At 40.8% G+C, this 24,353-nt stretch overlaps 1 protein-coding gene across 1 annotated transcript; it reads right to left on the reverse strand.

Moving 5' to 3' along the window:
- Positions 1–5,924: 5,924 nt before the first annotated feature.
- rcbtb1 (regulator of chromosome condensation (RCC1) and BTB (POZ) domain containing protein 1) lies at positions 5,925–22,876 on the reverse strand. The gene is made up of 11 exons (XM_088352495.1): positions 22,748–22,876; positions 21,393–21,543; positions 21,151–21,317; positions 19,835–19,993; positions 19,654–19,761; positions 15,767–15,909; positions 13,062–13,252; positions 12,136–12,262; positions 10,890–11,041; positions 10,683–10,813; positions 5,925–8,252 (listed from the first exon to the last, which is right to left on the reverse strand). Exons 1-11 carry the CDS (start codon positions 22,871–22,873, stop codon positions 8,112–8,114), a joined length of 1,596 nt encoding a protein of 531 aa, XP_088208621.1. The 5' UTR covers positions 22,874–22,876; the 3' UTR covers positions 5,925–8,111.
- Between the last annotated feature and the right edge of the window lie 1,477 nt (positions 22,877–24,353).

Genomic DNA, 24,353 nt, shown 5'->3' on the forward strand with positions numbered 1-24,353 from the left:
GTTCTCAAACGGCTCACTTGCTTTGATGCATTATATTACGAATTATGATGTTCTATAAAGAGGTTAAGAAAAAAGGAAGTATAAAAGGAGAAAATGAGAAGACAGGTTTGTGGTTATCCCTCTAATCAGTACATTACCAACAATAATTTAATGCAGAAAATGAATTCATAATTTGAATAAGAAAATGTAGTATTCTACATAGTTATATTTGCATGTATTTTTTCCTTCTATAGTGAACGTCCAAGCTACTTCATTTTCTAACTTTTTTTAATGATAAACCTCAATTCATGTCAAGCAACTCAGTGTCTCACAACAAAATGTTCATTAACAATATATATGATATAAGGAAACACATGTACAATATAACATGTTAAAGTACTTAAATAAACACGTTTGAAAAAAAAAATATGGTGTAAGATTTTTTGTATTTTGTAAGGGAGCCCTGGAGGTTGACAGGATGAGTATGCCTCCGAAAAAACAGTAAGTATTAGGGGACAATCAACACAAAATTGGTAATTTCTTCAGTGTCAGTAATAAGTCGAAACATAATGCAGAAAGTGATAACAACGGCAATAATTCCGGCACATGGAAACGGCAGAGAAATTCTTGGGAAGATCGCGGAGGCAAGGAAAACACGTGTGTTGAAGCGAACGATTCCACGAAAGAAAATAAACAAAAGAATACTCCTAGCAAGTAAAGGACTTTTCTGCCAAAATGGACTAAATTATATTCCTGGTGACGCTATGAGGATGATAATGGATTGGACTTTGAGAGGGCATTACAACTGTGGCGGGACAGCAAACCACGAAGAATATATGAACTGAAAAGTCTGAAGTGATAACTGCTTTGTATTACCAATTAACTGTGATAATTAAAACTGAATAAATATATAGATTTATATTATATATTTGTCGCCGATTTACAATTTCAACCTCGATAACACTAAATTTTGGGGACCCATAGATCTCTGTTGGGTTGCAAAATTCCCGGAATTTTCAATTTAGGGAAATTTTCCTGGAAATTTTCCGGAATTTTGGGAAATATTGGGAATATTCAGGACGTATTGCTTTGTCTTTTGTTTTATTCATAACAATTGCAAATAAAGTCTTGATTTATAATACACATAAGTCTAAAAAATGCAATGCTGACAGTATAAGAATTGGCAGAATGAACAAAAAAAAACACAGAAAAAATAACTTTTTGTGAAATATGTTTATTTGAAAATTCCCAACAAATAATTAACCGTCTAACTTTGCTAAAATTGCCTCAAATCTACCATAATCATCGCTTATACAACTTGCTGAACAAACAATAAATTATGAAATTTTGACCTAATAAAAGACTTAAGAACTGTAGTAGCTTAATTATCAGGTCCAGAACACTTATTAGTAACTAGTTCACCATTTCCATGTCTGACGTTTCATCCTCATTGTCTGTGTCATAGGCTTCATTTATGTGTGATTCCTCAAGGAGACTAGTGTTATCAGAGCTGGCTTCAAACAGTCCAAGATTAGCCCTTACAGAAACCAGCATCTGTATTCTGTCATTCGTTAGTCTGTTGCGTGTTTTAGTGTGGATATTGCCAAATAAAGACCAGTTGCGTTCAGATGATGCCGAACTAGGAGGAATTCGGAGAAGAATTGTTCCAATTGGTGAGACAGCTTCAGTACCACATAGGCCCTTCCACCAGGTTGATGGCGACACATGTTTAGCAGAGGCCCATAACCCTTCTCCCTTCCAAAGGCCATCTTTAGCTCTAAACTTGGCAAGGCTTGCCAAAACTTTTCCTTGGTCTAGATGGAGATGTTCTTCCAATTTACTTATTTCAGTGTAGCACCTGCCTATTACTTCTTCCTGGAAAGCTATGCCTTCTGTATGATCATCATCATCCTGTAAGTTGCTGTTCTGAAACTGTGGATCAAGCATGAATGCTAGTTTGTGAATAGGTGTGACAAAATGTTGTTGTCGTTTCTCAATATAGTCTCGAATTTTCTTTTCTTCTTGTCGCTGCAAGGGGGAAGTTGGTAGAGCCTCAATGATTTTCAGCTTTATGTCATGAAAAAGCCTGTAGACATCGGAGAGGCGAGCACTGTCACTCTCCACTTTTGCAATGGCACTGGTTATGGGTTCTAGGATTGACAAACAGGAAGTGATGCGTGCCCAAAATATATCATTGTCTAATATTGTTTTTCTGATATCTCCCGCAATGTCCAAAGAGTCCATGATTGCCATTTCTTGCAGAGACTCTTTTCCATCCTGGAGACTTTGGTACATAATCACTGTGGAACCCCACCTTGTAACGACAGGGAACTTTAAAGAAGTGGGTTTTCCTTTCTGCTTTTGTTTCTCTGCGAAGGTGGCAGACACTATTTGTTTATTTCTGACAAATTTTGCTATCTTTTTTGCCCTATTGTATATTGCTTGTAGGGTTGGTGTGGACATTATGTCCCCAAGAAGTAGATTGCGCCCATGAGCTGAACATCCAATGGGTGTAATGTGTGAATAGGCTTCCCTAATTTCGGTCCATGCAGATTTCATATTTGCTGCATTGTCCGTTACAGTTGCGTAAATTTTGTTGGGCCCTATTTCTTCTATGACAGTTTTTAGCTGATCTGCAATGTAGGCACCAGTATGTCTATTGTCCTTTGTATCAATGCATTTGAAGAAAACTGGTTGAGGTGTACAGGCAATAAAGTTAATTATTCCTTCCCCGCGAATGTTAGACCAACCATCTGATACCAGTGTAACACAGTCTGATGACTGGATCAGATTCATAACCTTTTCGTGGACTCTCATATTCTCCTTGCAACAAGGATGTGGACAGCATGTGTCTGGATGGTGGCACGTATGAAGGTCGGAGATCTTTTAAAAATCTCTGCCAATAGATGTTTGATGTTAGGGAAAGTGGACACCCTGTTGCATAGATTGCCTTCGCTAAGTTTTCATCTGCTCGCTCTTGAGATTTGGCATCCATGACATCAAAGAATTTGCGCAGAGAATGGGAACTCGGACTTGGCTGAGGTAGACCACTGTATGCACTCGTTGCGGATGAAGTGCTTGGCACAGGGCTCTCTCTTGTCGTTGAGGACTGACAATTCTGCTCCTCTTCGGATATTTCATACACTACTCTAGATGAGCTCTTTGTTTTGTTGCAATTTTTGTAAATCTTTGATCACAGTACTTGCAGATTGAAAACTGCTTGTTGTCTTCATTGACTACGGTAAAATGTTGAAACACATCTGATTTTTGACGAGGCATGTCTGGACCTGAAATGTAAAATGTTATTTCTGTTAATGCACCACTCAATGCATTATAAACAATGTGCTGTGGAAATATAAAAGCTACAATACTGTATTCAGGGATCAGAATGGAGATTTTCATTTTCAGCTGAAATAGCCAGCGTCCAGGAATAAACCAGGGCGGAACCCCCCCAAGCCCCCCCAAGACCCCCCCCCCCCCCCCAATTTTTCTAACGGCCGCCAGGGTGCGCCAGAGCAATAAAGGAAAGAGTGAGACAGTCGGATTTTGAATTTGTTTGCTACGCAAGAGAAAAAGTGAAAAAGTCGGAATGCCTTTGGGGTTCAAAAACAGCGGAAATCCGCGGATCCGCGGAAAATTCTGATCCCTGTGTATTGCAGTGATTAACAAAGCTAAGTAACAAAATTACCTTAGAAAATACCCGTACCCAACTGGCAATGATCAAACGAGCCGCTGAAACACAACTGACACAAGACCTTGCGAAATCACTGTGATCTTGGCAGGATGACATCAGCTTCAAATTAGGTCAGATTATAATAGACTTTGAGAGGCTGATTTCAGCAGTAAAAAAAAACAACTAATTGATTTCATAAATTCCTTGTGAAATTGTGAATAAAAATATAAAATATCGTTAAAAAGAATTTGTCAAATAAAAATCCCAATATTTCCAAAATTTCCGAGCTGTTGAAAGTTTCCGAAATTTCCAATATTTCCGGAAACTTTCCAAGCCTTTGCAACCCTAGTTGGGACCCATAGATTTTTGAGCATGCGAGTCCCCGGGACCCATCACTTTTCAGAGGTAAGATAAACACTGTTACTGTAGTGCTTCTTTCCACCACGCTGTGAGAGGTCACCCAGCATCCACCCGAAGAAGAAATCCGCTTCCTCTTCCTAATTCGTGTGTGAACATTATACACTGTAACTCCCGCTAAGAGCTTTGACACTTTTATTGTTCAATATCTCGTGCATCCATTCAGTATGGTTGGTGTAAAGTGTAAAAAAAGAGGCGAGCCATTTCTTTTGAAATGAAAGTGGAATAAGAAAGCTTGATGCGGTTGAGAAAATGGTCGGATTGCTTTTTTTTTCTGTCCACTTTTTACCACGGAGTAAAAGTAGCCTCATTCTTGAACCTCATCTTCCACAAGTAAGTTAAACTTCACTTTATCTTTATTGAGCATATCATTTTATTGAATGTTTATTTTCAGTACAAAAAATACAGTTTGCTTATATAAACTTTAAACATACATTCCATACAAAATATAGCACTGAACCAACTTACGAACAAATTCAACTTACGAACATTCGTAAGTAGGGCAGCGTCTGTAAATGTTACAGGTAATTATCACTGGAAAAATGAGATGACAAGAAAAAAAACAATGGCATGCTTTTGTTTCAAAGATAAAATGAGGCAATTTCCTGCTGCACGCGAGTTCAAAAACACGAAAGTAGATGATGTTGCCTCATGAGTTCTTTGCAAAAAAGTTAGGCAAAAACTTCAGCTTCTATCCATCTACCTGTCTTAGTCATATACCCCTCAAGAGGGGTGACTGATAGTAAGAAAAAACACATACAATAACAAAGAAAATAAAAAGGGGGAAAAAATAGCAAAAAAACAGATGAAATGGGACACAAGGAAGCGGCCATGTCACTCAGGGTGACACAACACACTCTTCTGTTCAACAGCAGGGCCCGACAGCTTTCACTGGTTTACCCCTGCCGCATCATACGAGTGCCCTGCCCATCCCTTAGATTAGAACGTGTCCAAACTTCTCACTAAAACTAAACAAGTGCAAATTTTAAGCTTAACGCACCTAAATTGATCAATTGTCAATTCAACATTTTTTTCTCTGTAATGACATTAAATATGACTTTTCCAGTGGCGGACTGTGCAGTTTACACCTACACCTTCCCTCCAGTGTAACTTAGCAGCTTGTCGTTTGTTTTTCCAGCGTTTCCTTGTCGTTGACTTTGAATTTGTCGAGTAAAGAAAAAGCTTAAATTGTTTTGCATTTGATTTTTTTTCGTAAAACTGTACATATTTCAATTTATGTTTCCCATGGCAAATGTAAAGTTTTGTTTTTTGCTGCGGTGAAAAGTCTTTTTAGTATTCTGTTTTTTAGAGATTGTCATTTGCTTGAAGTTGACTTTAATGATCGTTAATATAAAATAGTTCAAAGTTTAAATGAGTTACACAACACTGCGACATCCTTTGGTAGAGTGAAAGAATAAATGTTCTTATAATTTAGAACAATGGACTTTTTTTTTGAAATCATCAATTCTGTGTATTTTTACATCATTATTGGTGTTATACTGATAAAGGGGATCCCAGCTTTTTTATTTTTCTTCCTTATTTCTTGTTTTATGTTCTCCCTTTTTCAAGTAATGACTAATCTGAATCCATCCAGCCCATTATGAGTATTTCACAGCCATGAAACCGCGTATTGGTTACAACCGGGGCAACATAAGAAATGCATCAATAACCTCATCAAATTTCAATATAGCCACACTTTATACTCACCACAAATATATTTTTTTATTTTGACACAAAATCCATCCTCCTGTCTTTTCTCAAGAAATTTTCGATTATTCCGTACAGATGATACTGAAAGTGCGTTTCAGTTCCATGAAAATGTTCTTTTCTATAAAGATCCGGCACGTTTTCAAAATAAATGCACAAGTAATGTTTATTTGTGTAGCTCTTAATCACAAGAAATCTCATAGGCCTCTACAGTCAATTATTACAGCATCTCCTGATCTAAATCCAACATGAGGGTAAGGATAAAGTCAAAAACCTCAGCATGAGGAAAAAAAAATGTTGAGAAGGGGGCCACACATGAAGTAATCCCCCTTCCAGGAGAAATGAGCAAAAGTAAAACATTTTGTCGGATTTGGTCCGTGCATAGCCAAAGCTACTTTCTTTTAGTGAATTGTTCGGGCCAGTATATAAAGGGGTGTTTTACTTAGTTTACAGGCAAGGTGTCACACGGGTACAGACGGTGCTTTTTCAGCAGAGCGTGCACCAAATTTACAGCACCTGGTGAGCTCCCATCCAAGTACTTGCCCCTGCTTAGCTTTCCGAGATCAGGCATTCTCAGTGGTATGGCCGTAAACAGGCATGACTGTAAATCAGTTTAATAACCGAAGAAAAAAAATCAACTATTTTTCAATTCATAAAAAAAAGTCTTAATTTGGTCATAAAAACAAATAAAACAAACAGCAGTTTAAATACTAAAGGTATAAACTCTCAAACCACCATGGTCCTTTGAAAGTAAATGTGTGTTTGAGGTGTCATTCAAAAGTTGAAAGTACGTGATAACAAGGCCCAACAGCGTTTAAACGACCTCTAGGTGGCGTTAAGTACACACATCCCTTTTAATGCAATTGTATCTAGAAGTGCTTTCTGGGAATACATGGCCTTCACCATTTCAACCTCATTCAAGTGTGTACTTTGACTCTTGTTGGAACTCAACAAATCCATGTTTGTGAAAATTTCAAGTTTTAATAAAAAAATCTGTGTATTTTTGATTTTCTTTCTGAGCACATTTTGTCATTTGTATTCATTTCCATCCGAGGAATTGCTGACTATAATGTTGGCATGAAACTGATTTAATGTGTATATATTAATTGTAACATTACATCAAAATTCATTAAAAGTTGTACGGGACTCTGCATCGCTTATCCTCAGTAGGGTTGCGGGGGTGCTGGAGCCCATCCTAGCCGTCCTCAGGCAGTGGGCAGGGGACACCCGGAACTGGTTGTCAGCCCGTCGCAGGGCACAGAGACAGACAACTCACTCACATCTAAGGACAATTTGGACGGGCAAATTAACCTGACGTGCATGTTTTCGAAATATAGGAGGAAACCGGAGTGCCCGGAGGAAACCCATATAAGCACAGGGAGAACATGCAAACTCCACACAGAAGGTTCGATCTCATGACCTCAGAACTGCCACACTCGCTAACCACTGCGTCGCCGTGGTGCCTTGTACAGGACCAACACAGATATTTTTTCTACTTTGTCATATGTTAATTTAGATTTGTTACATTTTGATTCAGGCTAATTAGTCTTATATATGCAATGCCAAAGCAAAAATATTGATTTCGTATCAGGAGTAAAAGCAATTTTCGATGTGACCATCAGCTAAATTATATATTAAGATTCTGTTTAGTGATATAAAAAAAAAAATACTGATTTCATATCAGGAGTAAAATTGAATCATCTGATTTTCAACATGATCAGCCGCCAAACAGCAAATATTTTGTGTCCTTTATTTGTAAAATCAATATGAACAGACCTTTCAAATGATACAGTCGAATATCCGTAGTTCAAAAAAAGAAAATCAATTATTGACCTGTAGCAAAAGGAAGAGAACGTTAAATTATTCTGCCCAATCCGAATGATCAATCCTAAAAGCAAAGGGCACAAGTGCAAATCCAATAAAATTCTCGACTACTTGGTCCAAGATCTGTGTGGTCACCTGAATGTTCCGATTTCGTTTGGAGCCGACTAAACTTTCTTCGCTGTCCAGAAACCGTAATAAAAGCAGTCCCGCACTTGAAGCTTTTTCTTCAAAACTGGCCATCAAACGGTGTTTCTAGTGATTTAATGATTATTTCAAGAGGTCCGGCCTAGGGGCAGTACTGCTACTCGGAGTTTTGATGTTTCCATCCTTTCCAAAAATGATAATCGCCGTACTTTGGAGGACGGAACCATCGAAAACTCTCATTCAGATTTCTAAATACATTTTGGATCATTCCATGAGTGCAATCGGACGTAAAAAACAAAAGTGCTTCAAATTCCTTGGACCGATTATAAAAAAACATTCCGAATGTCCCTGAAGGCAACGTTCCAAGTTAGTTTTTGAATGCGCCAGAGCGGCTGGCTCGGCACATGAACGATTTGAGCAAGTCGCCGTCGATTTGACTGAAGGCGTCCGTCTGCGTCACTTTGGTCAGGTGGTTGACGCAAAACCTAAAGCAGAAATCCTCCAGGTCCTGTTCAACGAGAGGACAATCAAGTCATTCTTCTTGTAACTTTCCACCCCTGATACGGTGGTATGAATAACTATCCGAAACTTTGGGAAATTCTGACAATTTTGCATAAAATTCCCATCAAATGCGACTGCTTCAACTAAAACCATCCGAACTACGGGAATGAAAATCTATTACTTTTTGGAGTGTTGAAAATAAAAAGGGTGACCTATGCGAATTGTGTAGATTCAAGGAGAAAATTCTTTGAAGGAAGAAGGGGGATTTGTGAGATTTCGTAGAGAATGAACTGCAGGCGGTAGTAGTTTCTAGTTGGGCCGTGCAAGTGTGGGAAGATAAAGCAATGGATTCATTCAAAACCAAATTTCGGGGTTTCTAGCCAATCAGGGTGTAGAATGGTCAATCACAGCCCAAACATAATAAAAAGAATGTGAGAAAAACTAGAACAGGCCCCCAAGGACATGTCCTGAAAATAGCCCACTTATCCTGGGTCATTGTGATTTTCCAGGAAATGTGATTTTTCTGGGGGGTCGTGTACCAAGTTTAATTAACCCTTCTTTCAATAATTGACCTGGTAATAGTTGCCTTTACCTTTAAAATAAAAAATATCCGGTCTAACTCGTGAATTTTGCAGAGCCACAAATACATCTTTCATTTACATATGCCATTTTTACTCTTGTGTTAGATTTTAAGACAATTGCGAATATTTTTGTGGATGTGAACAATACGTGTGTCGATATTTTTGAGACAAATCCCTTCCCATATATGTAGCTTTTAAATAGCATGTTTTCCCATTAGAATTTACATGACCCACAATACATACATAATACTAGCACTAATGCACATTTTATCATTTTATAGTACACTGTTTGGGTGTAGCATGTATCAAAAAGTAAGCAAAAAAAGTCATAGTTAAGCTAGTCATCTCTGTGAGTAACCTTTCACATGACTGGAAAGCACCGACTCTCCCATTTTGTAACCTAAGATATCTCATAAAAAGAAAAGTCTCTAGGGCCTCTAAAAAAGGTTTGGGATTCCTTATCTGAAGGTTTCTCTTCCCGTCTTCCTTGCAAGTTCCAAAACCATGGATGTCTTCTCTCTTCATTTTGAGTGTCTATTAAAGTTCAAACTTAACAGCTGGTTCGTTTAAAGACGGTCTGCAATACGCCTCGGGCTTCTGGCCACTGTGATGGACGTCTAGCTACATCCTCAGCAATGGCAGCGAGTGTTCTCTGGGACTTGGTTCTGTGTCTGCGGGCTGACTACTGTGGCAGCACCACCGGGAGTGAAAACATCTGCTTACTTGGCTGTGAGCACGGTTGGCACGCGTGTAGGGGGAGTGATAATGACTGGCACTTATAACCCTGAGAATACAAATCCCTGTCAGGTGGTAGCGGACTTGGTCTCTGCGTCCTATCTGCTATGTGCACAGTTTTAAGCACTGAACACCAAACCTCGCTTTAGTATCCATATCTGTATAACAATGGTATTAATTTTGATGAATACAGGCTGGGATTTGACTTGCTAAAAGGATTGGAGCATGTGCACTGACCAGCTTAATTCGCGATAGGCTCGAATGAGGGTGGCATGCTGCTCTTTAGGCAGATAATTCAGTTACTTATTCCTCCCCCTCAGCGTTTGCATGTTATCCTCATTCAAATATGAAAACCTATAAATGTTTGGCTGATTTTAAAGCAGACACCCTTTTCATTTGTGTGATTTTGCTAAAGATCAGATCACATTTGATGGTGATTTCATTTAGTCTATCTACCTTGGTCATATCCCTCAAGAGGGGTGACCGACAGCAAGACAAACACATACAATAACAAAGAAAATTAAAGGGAAAAAAATGTTTGGACCATGGCCAACCCAAATGCCCAAACAAGTTAGGCACCTCAGCACCCAAGTTGATCATGCTTTCGTCCCTCCAGATGAAACAGGACACAAGAAAGCGGCCATGTCACTCGGGTCAGGGTGACACGACACACTCTTTGTTCAACAACAGGGCCCGACAGCTTTCACTGGTTTACCCCTGCCGCATCATACAGGTGCCCTGCCCATCTCTTAGAACGCACCCAAACATCCCACTATCCTTTTATAACAATCCTTTTGTCCCTGTGGTGAGGGGGGCCTCTCCTCGTGAGAGGTAAGAGAATTCTGCCACCGTGGACCGCTGCGTGTCGTAAGAGGCGACTGAAATGGAGGGAGTGAGGGGACCCTCTCCTCTCTCTACTCCCTAAGAGACAGCAAGGCAAAAAAAGGGGGGCGGGAGACCGAAAGGTCTCACAAACCCTAGTTATAGGGTCACTGAATGTGAGAGGATGTGGAAGTAAAGCGACTGAGTGGAAGAAAGAGGAGATCGGATTTCATTTAGAAATGTGAGAATTTCCAAAAAGGTTGGGATACATTTTCATACATCTGTTCGAGCGACCGAACCTCGGCTTCGTATCGTACGGCGGCCGACAGCAGCGTGAAGGCGTTCTCCTCCGTGATGCCTCGCTTGATGATGAGCTGGCATAGACGCTTCAGTCGGTTCTCACAATATGACGTTGCCAAGTCCAGGAGTCCTGCAACACACGGCGCTCGAGATAAGCAGTCGTTCTGGGTGTATTTTGTCTCCAAGTCACAATCTTTTTAGACTACCGATGGCGTCCTCTGGTGGAAGGTCCACGCAGTCTGTGTAGAGGAACTCCAGGAAGGAGCGATACACCGGGAAAGAGAAGTGGTCGATTTCAATCACCTCCTTGAGGTCTTCGTTCCAGTGTGAGCGGAACATGTTGCGGAAGTGCTCACACCTGAACAAGATTGCATGGCGCATCGTCACATCTGGTCATTTCCAAACAGACTGAACTACAGCTTGGCATTAGACAACATTATTTAACAGTGGCCCATCTAAATACGAGATTAGGTAGATTCAATTTAATTTATTCGTCCTCTTGGGGGAATTCACTTCCAACGACTGTATTGGGTAACACAACAGACATTACACATTAAAAAAAAAAAACAGCAGCAGGATGACATACATGTCAGTGGACCAATGATGGCAGACCTAGTCGATGAGTCAGCGGGGCTTGCTGTTTAGAAAGGGAATGGTAGAGGGGATCAGGCTTTTCTAGAGGCGGGGCCTCCGAAATATTACTGTCCTGTGTCTGCCCCTGACATATCGGTATAGTGGGTGAGAGATACCCTTGACTAATGTGTTTGCCAGTGGGATGATGGACCTGTTATTTAAGTCTGAGAGGTTGGGTGTGGCTCTACCGATTTAAGCTACCGTGTATGCGATGCGTTCAGTTTGTACCTGAGCATTGTAAAGAAACATGTGGAGCAATACAGGAGAATGGGTTGAATAATGCTTTGGTACAGTAATAACAGGAGGTGAGGAGCATATATAACCCTTTAAATTCACAGATGAGTGATAGTCTTTGTGGGCTCCTTTTTTCGAATGTCTAATGTGAGTTCAAAGGTGAGTTTGTTGACAGATGTTACTAAAATGAGTATAGTGTTAGCATTTAAACATTAGCCAAATATCAGCTAGTTGCTACCTGAAAGGTGCCAGAAGAGGGACAACCGAACTTTAGAGAAGATGCCTGGTTGGTAAAAATTTAGAAGAGCTCCTCTTTTGATGGCTCTCTCCCCTTTTCTTCTTGCATCCAAAATGAAAAAGAAGCCGCGCCTTCAACAAACTTCTGCCAAGGTGAAAGCCAGCTACGCAACTCTCGCCTCACATTTGAAGTCAAAGATGCAACAGACTGTCTCCCTTAACAAAATATCTTTGGCGGCATTTATAGTTTAGTATTTTTCTTTCGGATGAAACTGGAAACACACTTTTTGGTTCAAAATCACTAGTTTCCCAGATTTTTAATTAAATACACATTGAACGGTGTCCAACCTGATCTTCAGAACTGCTTTGTGGACGTGGATGTACTTGCCATCCACGAGGAACTTGAGGTCCGTCGTCTCCGGGTTGTCAAACTGATTCTTAAGGGACTGAGCAACCGTCATGGAGTCGTCAAACTCTGAAATAAGATCGAGCACACGTGAGGCAAAAATCTCGTTAACTCATTCAGAGCCATAACGTATAAATATGTTTTCAGAAGCGTAGTCGCCGAGTGCAAAAATGTTCAAATATGTTGGGGTTTTTTTGTTTTATTAAAAAATAAAAAACAAAACTATTTTAAGGCTTTGACACTGCTGATCAGTAAGAGTCAAGCCCTTGGGAAAGATTTCAGTATGATAAATAACCAATAGGTGGTAGGGATGCCATTTATCAGATCTTTGTCTACATATCAAGGAGCCTCCACTTCATGTTGCTTTATTTTCTCTATCAAGCGATTGAAAGTGTGTGAGCAGCCCCCAAAAGACCAAAATCTCAGGTGCTGTAAAGTTCTTGCAAAGTGAATGCATCGTTTATGCCTGAGTGTTGCAGTAATATATAATTTAAAAAGCCATTTTTCTTCTTGGAAACTAGTATTTTCAGGAAACTTAGTAATGTTTAACTGAAGTTTACTTAACAGTGGTAAAAGCTAGAAATATTTTTTCCTCATAAAAAGAGGGTTGAAGCTTTTATCTGATATGTCCAATGCTTATATAGCTACAGAACCACATTTTCAGTAGGCCTTCAAAAAATGAGTCAAAATGGCAAAAATTGTCCAGCACTCACACTTCCCATTTGGGAGAAACGTCTTGCCCTGAATGAGTTAATCTCATCCCAGATTTGGGTTGTGACTCGTTTCATCATCTTCTTAGTAGGACAGGCTTGATTTACCAGCTTTCTGTTGATTTATGACCACGACGCAAAACGATTCTGTATCTCACCCATGGAGAGAAGCCTCCATGTGACGGAGGGCGTGGCGAAGCAGGCAAAGACGTCGTCAGTGCAGCTGAAGTGCGTGAGGTGGGGCTCCAGGATGGACTGGCCCCGACATTGGCCCCACATGTACACCTGGCCGCTCTGCGTCTTTGCGGCCGACGTGTGGGTGGAGTGACAGGCGGCCACCTCCACAATCCTGTAGGGTTGATGATGTCATAGCTACATATAAAATTACACATTCAAAAAGAAGGAACACACCACTTCTCTCAGGTAACTAACATCTACAGCCTAAAAAAAGCACACTAGGCATCCACAAGTGTTCATCCAAACAGTAAAGTTCCAGGAAGGTGACTTGTGCTGGGATCAAGCGCTTCAAACACATTTCTTTCATTAGCTATTTCCACTTTGAACAATATACCCACCACTATTTCAAAAACTCCAGCAAAGCCATGTATTTCCAATTTCCATCTTGTTGAAATGTTCATTGATTGGTTTTAACTCAAATAAATTTAGTGGTGTGTTTGACATCCAATGTGTGCTTATTTTTGTTCACTTTAGTAATTTAGCGACAAATCGATGAACTGTAGCTCCTTCTTAAGAGTCATCTTTATTTTTTTCTTAGTGGAACTTTGGCGTAATCTGGAGTAACTTTAATCTAGAAATCCTAAAACTAAAACAAGATAAAAACGCTAAATGAATCAATTTTTTGCATAGCATTTCCTGCAAAAAATCTTAAATTGTTAGTGTTGGGATGAAAGCGTTACAAAGAAACCCGTTCCAGGAACTCAATTACTTTTCTCGGTAACGAGTCCAAATTAACAATTTGTAACTCTACTGTGGTTACGGCGTTACTCTGCTACTTATCAAAAACAGATAAATTAGTGTCTTTTATTTGCTAATCACTGACGTTGTCATATACAAGTACAACCACCTATCCGCCACCAACGTTCCCTGGAGAGTGGGCATGTTTACATTTACCTACAAAGTACAACTGAATACAGTAATGGTGATGCTGTCTCAAGCACAAAGTATGAGGACACTAAATTTCTCCTCACGGAGAGATTCTCCTATCTGTATAGAACGCAAAATATGGACTTTAAGCCGTGACTTTTTTTACCAAGCTTTCAACCCTGCGCCTTATATATGCTTTTTTTTTTTAACTGCCGCTAAGGGATCCCGAGCAGTTAAAGGCAAGAGTGAGACAGGTGGAATGTATGTGTCGAGGAAGACACAAGTTGAATATAATTTTGCGCATAAAAAAACTAACACGAACAGAGACAAAAGAGAAGGGCTGACTACCATATTGGGAAACATTTTACATTTGTAAACAGAAATAATGTGGCCAAACGAGCACATTACAAGAACTTTCAACAAAGCAGAAATGTTTTAGGTGGATTCGTATTTATCTGTCGGCAGTATCGTGCGTTTTGGAATAAATATTTTATACGGTTGGATTCTATGGAACGTCTTTGATGTAACGAAGCCATTTTTGCGGACATTCCAAAAAGTTGAAGACTGCCGGGGGATGTAATGGTGAGTTAAGCCCGCTCTACAGTTTTCGCGTTTTTTGTTTAAGACTGATTGTAATCTTTGAAGAGTATATTTTGAAATCGTCATCATATGTTGAATTCCAAGAGTTCAAGCTTTTCAATGATATTTGGCATGACATATTTTAGTGACTGGTGACATCGTACCGACACAAATTTGAAGTATTGTATTGTATATTATTAAAACTCTGTATACCGTCTTTCTTTGTAAATATCTCATGTTTCAATGTTGGTACATGCAGCTTATAGTCAGATGCGGCTTATGTACAAAATGTTTCTTCCATTGAAATGTACTGGGTGCAGCTTATATTCATGTGCACTCTGTAGTCCGAAATTTTATGGTATTCGTGTCTAAGCCTAATTTACAACTACAAAATAAACAACTGAAGCACGGCGGGGCAGTGGTTATCGCGTGTGCGGAAAAGTTCTGAGGTCATGAGATCGAACCTTCCTGTGTGGAGTTTGCATGTTCTCATGTTCTCCCCGTGCTTGCGTGAGTTTCCTCCGGGCACTCCGGTTTCCTCCCACATTCCAAAAACATGCGTGTCAGGTTAATTGGCCGGTCCAAATTGTCCCTAGGTGTGAATGAGTGAGTTTTTTGTCTCTGTGTGCCCTGCGACCGGCTGGCAACCAGTTCAGGGTGTCCCCTGCCCACTGCCCAAAGACAACTGGGATGGGCTCCTGCACCCCGCAAACCTACTGAGGATTAGCGGTGCAGATAATGGATGGATGGATATAAAAAAATGAAATCAGGGGGAAAGCTTATTTGTGTGTAACCAAAGGTAAGTGGTCGGCAGTGAGTGGGGGGGTGGTTTGTACAGGAACAACAAACCATAAGGAAATCAATGGGAGAAATGTGAGCAGAGAAAAGTATTCTGAAATTTGGTGTTTCGCAAAGTATTTGCAGAGTAACGCGCTACTTATTGGTGTCATTACTCTGCGGGGTAATTTGATTATTTTTTTAAATGGAGAAACCAGTAACTAACCAATTACTGTTTTTCAGCAACGCAGCATTGTGCTACAGTAGGATCTGTGTGAAAAGGTGCCTTAAACGATAGAGATGCCAAGGAAACAGCAAATAATCCTACCTTTGTAGGACAATATTATTCTTTTTTTAGATTTCATAAATCACATCAGCAGGGAGCACAGAAATTTTTTCCCACCTTTCTTTGTCGCTCATAACCTGCACAGGGTACAACAGGTTGTCCTTGTTGCCCGTGCCCAGCTGCCCATACGTGTTAGCGCCCCACGTATACAAAACGCCTTTGTCCGTCAGCGCCATCGTATGTGCGTAACCGCACACCATCTGGAGTGGAAACCACAACATATTAAGAGCACTTAAAAAAAAACTGGACTAATAATGAAAAAACTGCCAATCTGGGGGACTATTGCATGAAAGTGGAATCACAAAAAAGCTAGGCTAACTCAATAGATGCAGCTTGATCTAGTTTGACTTGTGCATTCTGCTAAATCAGTAGCACGTTTGCAAAGCCAGGATGAAAGTGAATGGTGCTTCACTGCAAATAGACCCCGCAATTGATCTCAGAATCAAGGATCGGAACATGGAAAAGTGTCGCCCGTCGTCTTTTACGGCTGATGAACATCAGCTCCTTATGGAATTTTGGAAGATGTGCAAATTATAAGAAAACAAAACACAACCCCGTTACGGAAAAAGAAAGCCTGGCAACTTGTGCACAGGTTCAATGAAACTGAATGCCTGTCATTGATACTATATTTGAGTCACTCGTTAGAAAGACAAAAAGCCATTTATACACTACCGTTCAAAGGTTTAGATCGCTTAGTAATGTCATTTTTTAAGGATAGGTACTGTTTTTTGATTCAAGATAACATGAAATTAACAATTTATCTGCAAATTCCTGACTTTTAAAGCAATAGCTACATAGATGTATGGAGACCAATGTATAGCAACTAGCACTCCAGATTTCTAATAGTACATTGTGATTGCTAAATGCGTGATGACAAAAGCACAGCGGTTAGAGACGGTAAAAAACTGGCCTTCCTTTGAGATGGTCAAGTACCTGCAGGATCACGTTTGTGGGTGTGATTAAACTTCCAGAATAATTAGAAAAAGAGCTTCCTAGTGAAACTTGACCGTCTATACCTGTTCCAAGAAAATAAAATTGCCACAAAACCGAAGCTCTACTACAATGGTGTGTACTACTTCTTTCAGAGAACGGCACAAAAAGGCCCTAACCCAGGGGTGTCCAAACTTTTCAGAAAGCGGGCCAGATTTGGTATACTGAAAATGTGTGGGGGCCGACTCATCAACCTAACATTCTTTGAACAGTCTTTAGTAAATTCACCCTCTGTGAAAGGTTTGCAATGCTTGGAGATTTGCTGGGTGATCAGCGTTGCAACCCTGTAGCTCGCCTTTGTAGCCTTTTCATTTGACTTGTTGACTTGCAGGGTCTTGTGAAAAGTGCTGCTGTGCCGTTAAAACAGCTTCCAGTTGTTTCACCTTTTCCAGATAGCTTTTTGTAATCAGCAGGTTTTGTCCGGCAGTATCTCTCAATATTATCTCATCTCATTAGCTGCACCGCTTATCCTCAGTAGGGTCGCGAGGGTGCTGGAGCCCATCCCAGCTATCACCGGGCAGTGGGCAGGGGACACCCTGAACTGGTTGCCAGCCAATCGCAGGGCACACAGGGACAGACAACTCACTCGCTCATTCACACCTAGGGACAATCTGGACCGACCAATTCACCTGAAATGCATGTCTTTGGAATGTGGGAGGAAACCGGAGTGCCCGGAGGAAACCCACGCAAGCATGGGAAGAACATAAACTCCGCACAGGAAGGCCGGTAGCTGGATTTGAGCCCACGCAGGAGGTTCCCATGACCTCAGAACTGCCGCACAGTCGCCCTGGAAATTAAATTCCGGACTATAAGCCGCTACTTTTTTCCCAATGTTCAGCCCTGCGGCTTAATCAGTGAAGCGGCCAATTTATGTTATTTTTCTAACGGCCACCAGCGGCACTCGAGTACAAAAGGTAAGTTTTAGACCGGTGGAATTGTGCGTCGAGGTAGACTGCATCTGCATCCTCTTAGTTTACGTTCGAATTGTCTGTATGACAAAGGTTAGTTCCAATTATGGGTAAAACGCCCTTGATGGCGACAGTTATAAGGAGAAAGCTGAAGACAGTTTGACGTGAATTTCGCAATTGCGGTACGGCTTTTTTGAACAGCTACGCTTTGTGCGTTGCGAGCGTGTTAGGAGTAGCGTGGTGGTACCTTTCACAGGCACGGTTTGGGATGAAAGTTATACTATTATTATTAAAGCTTTGAAAACTCTCTCGGTGTACCGTCTTTCTTTGTAAATATGTGTAACCATGTATAATATGTATTTGCAACTGTATATTTTTGTAATGTATTTATTTTAGAGACTTATTGTGATATGTTTTCTACGAGCGAATCAAAAAGAAGGGGCGGAGCAAACGCGGGCTGACGGGAAGTGGGGTAAAGCTGAGTTAAATCTCTGTTGTTGCAGCGGACAATAGTGGATATATATTTTTCCCACCCTTAACTTTGGAAATATACATTTTTTTTCATTGGATTACTCTCAACGGGACCTGGACTTTAAAGGTTTGCATTAAATCCTAACTACTGGTATCATTTTCCGTTCATGTTGTCGATTGTGGTGGATGGATTGTGTACTACTGCAGCTACAATCGCGGCACCTAAAGTCAGGTTTGGGTTAAACTTGTGACTGTGTTACATGTTTAAATGTTGGCGCATGCGGCTTATTTACAGGGGCGGCTTGTGTAAGGACAAAAATAAATATGTCCGCAAAATGTGATGCGTGCGGCTTATAATCAGGTGCGCTCTATTGTCCGGATTTTACGGTAGTTGTTTTGGATTTTGGTGAAAGAAAATACTCTAATTTTTACTTGTCCTGGAAGCAGCAGCCATCACAGTCAACTTTCCTTATTTTATTAGAGTGGCCATTTCGGAAATGGGGTGGGCTAAAATTCTCACAGAAAGCAAAGGGCAAGTTGGTCGAAGGGCTACAACCATCATCTGGTGAAATGGTGATTTTTTTTTTTGGGGTGTACAAATTGTATTGTGTGATTAACATTACTGGTGGGCTGCATATCATTAATTTTATTACAGAGGCTGCGGGCCAGTAAAAAAATTCATCACAGGCCGTAACTGGCCCCCTGAACGGACTTTGGATATGCCTGCCTTAACCTGAGCAGAAAAAGAAGTGGAATGCCCCGTTTTACAACCGAGCATGAGGAAAAGTACATTAGAGTCTCTAGTTCTAGAAATAGACGCCTTACAGGTCCTTAACTAGCAGATTCGTTAATATGAACCTCCATAACACTGGTACCAACATCTATTCCGACCGGCTAACAGAATAAAGAGATTAATACTAAACAAATAGACATTAGACAACACATTAAATAAAAAACACAGAATTATCTGGGTGACTAAACTTTTGAACGGTAGTGTACATATTCATCTAAGCTGTGATGGCAATTTAACAAGTATTCTTATTTAGCTGAGCAAAAAAAAAAAATCATATGACCTGACAGCAATAAATTTACTATATAAATGCCTGTTGCAGTAATACAGTTGAATGTAGAATTATATGTTGAGGTTTATTAGTGCATTATAATCAAAATAATGCAACATATAAAGAAAATGCATAGAAATACTATAAAACCCTTTGATTTTTCACACAATTGACACTAGAAGTGTCAGGCGTGTTACTGGTCATTAGCCTGCTCCGGACCAGGCTAGCTGTAGAGAATAAATCACTATGGTAACATAGGCGAGCTAAATTTAACCTACTTTCATGCAACCGATTTAGGGCCAAATTTAGCTAAGGTAAAAAACATGTCCCAGCTTAATCCCTTATCTTGGTTTTGTACAATATCCCCCAGGTTCCAGAAAGCAATTATTGAGAACTTTATAAAAATGGTGTGGTTGCAATTCTTTCTGAGTTATGGTGGAAAAAAACTTACTCCTTGGATTACTTTTGAGCTTGTGTATTTGGTCCATGTGCAACAACGTTAACATCAACTGACCTGCTGCACGCACACGCCTTGCAAGCCTGAGAGTCGGCAAGGAGTCAGCTGGTTACTGTTATTCCCCACCCCGAGCTGTCCATTCCCGTTGTACCCCCAACCGTAGACCTGGCCAGGAGGACGGGCAAGGAAGTCAGAGTCGAGCGATGTTTGAGCGTGAAGCTGAAGATGCAGTCGTCACCTCTCCATTATCCACCACCGCCATGGAGGAGTTCTGCCCGCACACAATGCCGACCGCAATCTTGTTTTGAAGGCCGCTGGAAACACGCCGTGGGTAAGGCTGTGTGGACGTGGAACCCGAGCCCACCTGGCCGCAGTTGTTGCAACCCCATGCATGCACCTGATAGGGAGAAAGTCAATGAATCAGTGGTACGTTTATTCTGCTTGCTTACAATAAAGAATCAATTTGTGCTTTTTACTATTGGACACCTGCAAAGGGGATTGCACAGGATGCCAGGATAGTTTGTCATGTGGATTCTTATGTACGGTTTACACCAGTGAAGTGAGCGTCTCCATATCCACCTCCATTATATCCCGCTTGCGGAAGCAGACACGTGACGTCACATGTAATGCATTGTTGGCGGAAGTACTCATGGATGCCAACGCCGTAGCATATCTAGCACTCTGATTTATTGAGCTACCCGAGACTGAACAGAGTTGTGCCCCCAAATATTCATTTAATCCAAAACCTGACTTTCCGTACATAGAATACTTTAAGTGTTTTCTTCCACAATGGTGTGTTGATTTCCACGTTATGCGGAAGAAAAGCAAGGAGCGGCGAGAAAATTGAAAATTAAATAATCAAGGGTTTGCAAGTGGAGGAAGCTGAAAGGGGGAACTCATACAAGTTGTTTGTGTGTTTTACTTTGTAATTAATACTTGAACCACAACCAAACTCGGTTTTGCTACTGCTGGATCTTTAAGAATGCACACTTGTATACGTGTCTGCGTTGTGCCTAAAACTGACCTCCCCCTGCATGACATGTACCCCACCCCTCGCGCAAACGTTACCAAGACATCTTCTTATATAATCTTGGGGTGAATGTAATAGAACAGAAAGGCACGGAGCATTTCCACCTTGTATGCACGAAGGGGCAAAATCAAGCAAAAAGCACCCACGCACTACTGTGCACGTGTTAAATACGGAAATAAAACCAGCTACAGAGACTGTGCCATTTGTTCGTAAACAGTACAGAAAAATGTAGTCAGCTGTTTGAACGTTGGTCATGAACCCAGTAGTATAGTTTTTAGCTTCACCATTGACAGTTGCGGCGGCCAATCAGAGTGATTGGGTTAAGTGTACAAGTGGAGATATTAGGCAGCAAAATTAGTTATCTTTTCCTGTAACTTATTTGATTGCGAAGTAACAGTTAATTTTTGGGAGACGGAGAAAAACAGATAAATGGATTGTAAGCGCTTAAGGATGGATTACATCAATAGATGAATGGATGTTAATGAGGGGAGAATGGCAAATTTTCTACTTGTCCCTAAACCCACCTCTCCCGAATCGATGAGCGCCATGGAGTGGTGCGAGCCACAGGCCACCTCCACCACCTTCCTGTTGGCCAGGTTGGCCGACACAAGAACCGGGGGAAGCCCTTGGTTGGTGGTCCCGTTCCCCAGCTGGCTGTAGCTGTTGTGGCCCCAAGCAAACACCTCTCCGTCTTAAACCGCAAAGAGACGGCCAAATTAAGATTTGCGAGATGGCGACGGATCATAATTTCACAGCATGTTGATACCCTCGGTGGCCAGCAGCACGTGTGGCCCGCTGCCATAGCTCATGCTGGTCACCTTCCTACCGCTCATGAAATCCAGCTTCTTGGGAAGTATGGTGCTATGGTTGTCTCCGGTGCCAAGGCAGTTGCTACAGTTGAGCCCAAAGACAAACACCTGAAATGTGCAGAGTGAAAAAAAACAACTTTTTTTTGTTTGTTTTTTATATTACTGTAAATTCCAGACTACAGAGGCAAACTTATTAAAAGCCCAATGTTTAAATTTAAGAACGAAACTGTTGAAATTTTGTCATTGAGCCCCACCGGGCTTAAAGCTGCAAGCTTAAAAAGGTGGAGTGCATCATATGAGGTGTCCTTAACCCCCGTGGAATAAGTTTTTTTGAGCAAAAATATATGCAAGCATACATTATTTGGATGGAAAGTGTGATAGCTCATCTTTTAATGAAGAAACTGAAAATATTCGGTGGCATAAGACCTATCATACACATATCTTCAATATATGCAATTTTTTTTTTACTTTGCATACGAAAATCTGGGCAGCCTGTGATGCCAAAATCAACCATATCTGGAATTTACAGATTTACACAGGTAAGGCTGCATTTGACATCATTGAGAAATAAAAACAGGGAAAATGTTTATTGTTTTTAACATGGTTAGACCACTACCGACTATTACTCCATCCTCTGATCTAATACCTACATGCGGGCAAGGAAAACAACTCAAAACCTCAGCAAAAGGAAAATGAAGAATCCTTGAGAAAGAAAAATAATATTTAGCAGATATGCTGTAATACCTCTCAATAATAGTCAGGTAACAGAGCCCCTTTTTATTTATTTGTTTATATCGTCATCTTGAGGTCCATTGAACCATTTAAAAAATATAAATTAAGGGGTATACTGGCAGAAAAAAGGCCCAGAGACCTATACCAAAATTAGAAAAACACCATTTTAATGGATAAGGAAGACTTATCAAGGTAACCAAGAGATAAGAAAATCAGTGGCATAAGACCTATCATACACATATTTTCAATACATGCCAATTACTTTTTTGCTTTGCATACGATTGATTCCACCCCATTGAGGAGAATCCTCCCAAAAACCTGGAAGATGCATTGTAATAAACCAGGAGATATAAAATATCATCAATTAGAATAAAAGTCTATACGGCCGTACTGAATTATTGCTTTAAGCATATTTCATTGTTGCGGGTTGCAACCGGCCTGTTAACATGGGCCATGTTACCAAACAACTATCACAAGAAAAGGATTAAAATGTAGGGAAAAGGTAACTGCTTGTGATCCGGAATTTACGGTAGATTAAGAGGAAACTAGAAGCTGCGCTGTCAGCATTATATTGACTTACCTCATTGTCTTTGGTGATGAACATGGCCTCGTTGGCTGAAGCGCCAAAAACACATGCTTTCCAAATGCTGGCTAGCTCTTGGGGCGCCATCAAACTGAAAAGGGGCCATTTTGCCACATCCACCATTTTGCCCTTTGGTCCTGCTGTGGTGCCCAAGAGAGGGAAGAGTGGCAGGCAAAAGCAGCCTGTAAACAAGACGTCTTAATGTTTTTACAATACACAACCATGAACAGGTGACTGGGATATATACAGGACTGCCATGAACTTTTGACTATTGGGATAAAGTTCTTCATTTTCTGTTATACAACCTCAAAAAATGTTAAAGATATTATTGCTAACGTTTCATTATTTTACCACATTCAGTGCCATAAGGTATAAATACGGGGGATCGCCCTATAAGTTCAGTGTTCTTGCAATAAAATGTAATTTTGCAAGCAAAGTGGCTTTGTGCTTAGATGTTGGAGGTATCACAAATACAAACATTTTCAAGAAACTTAGCAAATGTTGTTTACTAAACAATTGTAAAAGCTAGAAATGGACTTTATTTTCAAAGGAAAGATGAGGTGTAAAACTTGATTGTGTCCAAAGCCTTTACGGCTTGAGAGAAATGTCTGGCATTAATTGAGTGAAGATAATTGTAATTTATAATACATTTTTTAATAATGTACATATAAAGTTGGGGTTAACCGTGGTTCCTTCCAAAATATTCCACTTGCTGACGCCATCTTCTGACTGAAATCATCATTGCAGCCTGTGTTAAGCTGCTTGACAGCCGCGTGCAAGTGTCTCACACGTGTTCGAATAGTCTCTTTTTTAATCTTTTTGGTTTTGAAACAGTCGTGTTCTTAAATTTGACCATTTTCAGATTAAAGCAACCAGTACGCGCGTGAAATAACTCCATCCCTCCACCTCCCATCCCTACATCTCGAATGCGTTGCGCGTCCCAAACAGGGTTGCCGACAGTCGGATAAAAGCAGATGGGTGCGATGAAAAAATGTATACATACACTAGAGCTTTCGCACTGAAAATGCTGGTCTGCATTGGCTCCCTGTTAGCTTAAGATGTGATTTTAAGGTTCTGTTGGTAGCATTCAAAATCATGCATGGACTTGCTCCCTCATATCTTTCAGATTTAATTTCCCCCTATGTTACGGTCCGGAGCCTTCACTCTAAAAACGCTGGTCTACTAGTGATCATGAGCCAAGAAGACATCCGCAGGTTCGAGAGCGTTCTCCATTCGGGTTAGAGCGTGTGCGGCACAGTTCTGAGGTCATGGGTTCAAATCCAGCTACCAACCTTCCTGTGCGGAGTTTGCATGTTCTCCCCGTGCTTGCGTGGGTTTCCTCCCATAATCCAAAAACATGCATGTCAGGTTAATCGACCGGTCCAAATTGTTCCTAGGTGTGAATGAGAGAGCGAATTGTCTGTCCCTGTGTGCCCTGCGACTGGCTGGCAACCAATTCAGGGTGTCCCCTGCCCACTGCCAGGAGATGGCTGGGATGGGCTCCAGCACCCCTGCAACCCGACTGAGGATAAGCGGTGCAGATAATTGATGGACTTGACTTAACTCAGTAGGGCTTTGTTAACATATACTTCATAGAGAAACT

The sequence above is a fragment of the Urocampus carinirostris genome, chromosome 14 (genome assembly GCF_059441175.1).
Source record: "Urocampus carinirostris isolate Australia breed hairy pipefish chromosome 14, RoL_Ucar_1.0, whole genome shotgun sequence".
Taxonomy (NCBI): Eukaryota; Metazoa; Chordata; class Actinopteri; order Syngnathiformes; family Syngnathidae; genus Urocampus; species Urocampus carinirostris.

Excerpts from the sequence above, each read along its gene's own strand:
- rcbtb1 (XM_088352495.1), bottom strand. The coding sequence starts at position 22,873 with ATGGTGGATGTGGCAAAATGGCCCCTTTTCAGTTTGATGGCGCCCCAA. Across the intron at positions 21,544-22,747 it reads TCATCACCAAAGACAATGAG|GTGTTTGTCTTTGGGCTCAA; the intron begins GTAAGTCAATAT and ends TGCACATTTCAG. Across the intron at positions 12,263-13,061 it reads ATGGAGGCTTCTCTCCATGG|AGTTTGACGACTCCATGACG; the intron begins GTGAGATACAGA and ends ATCTTATTTCAG.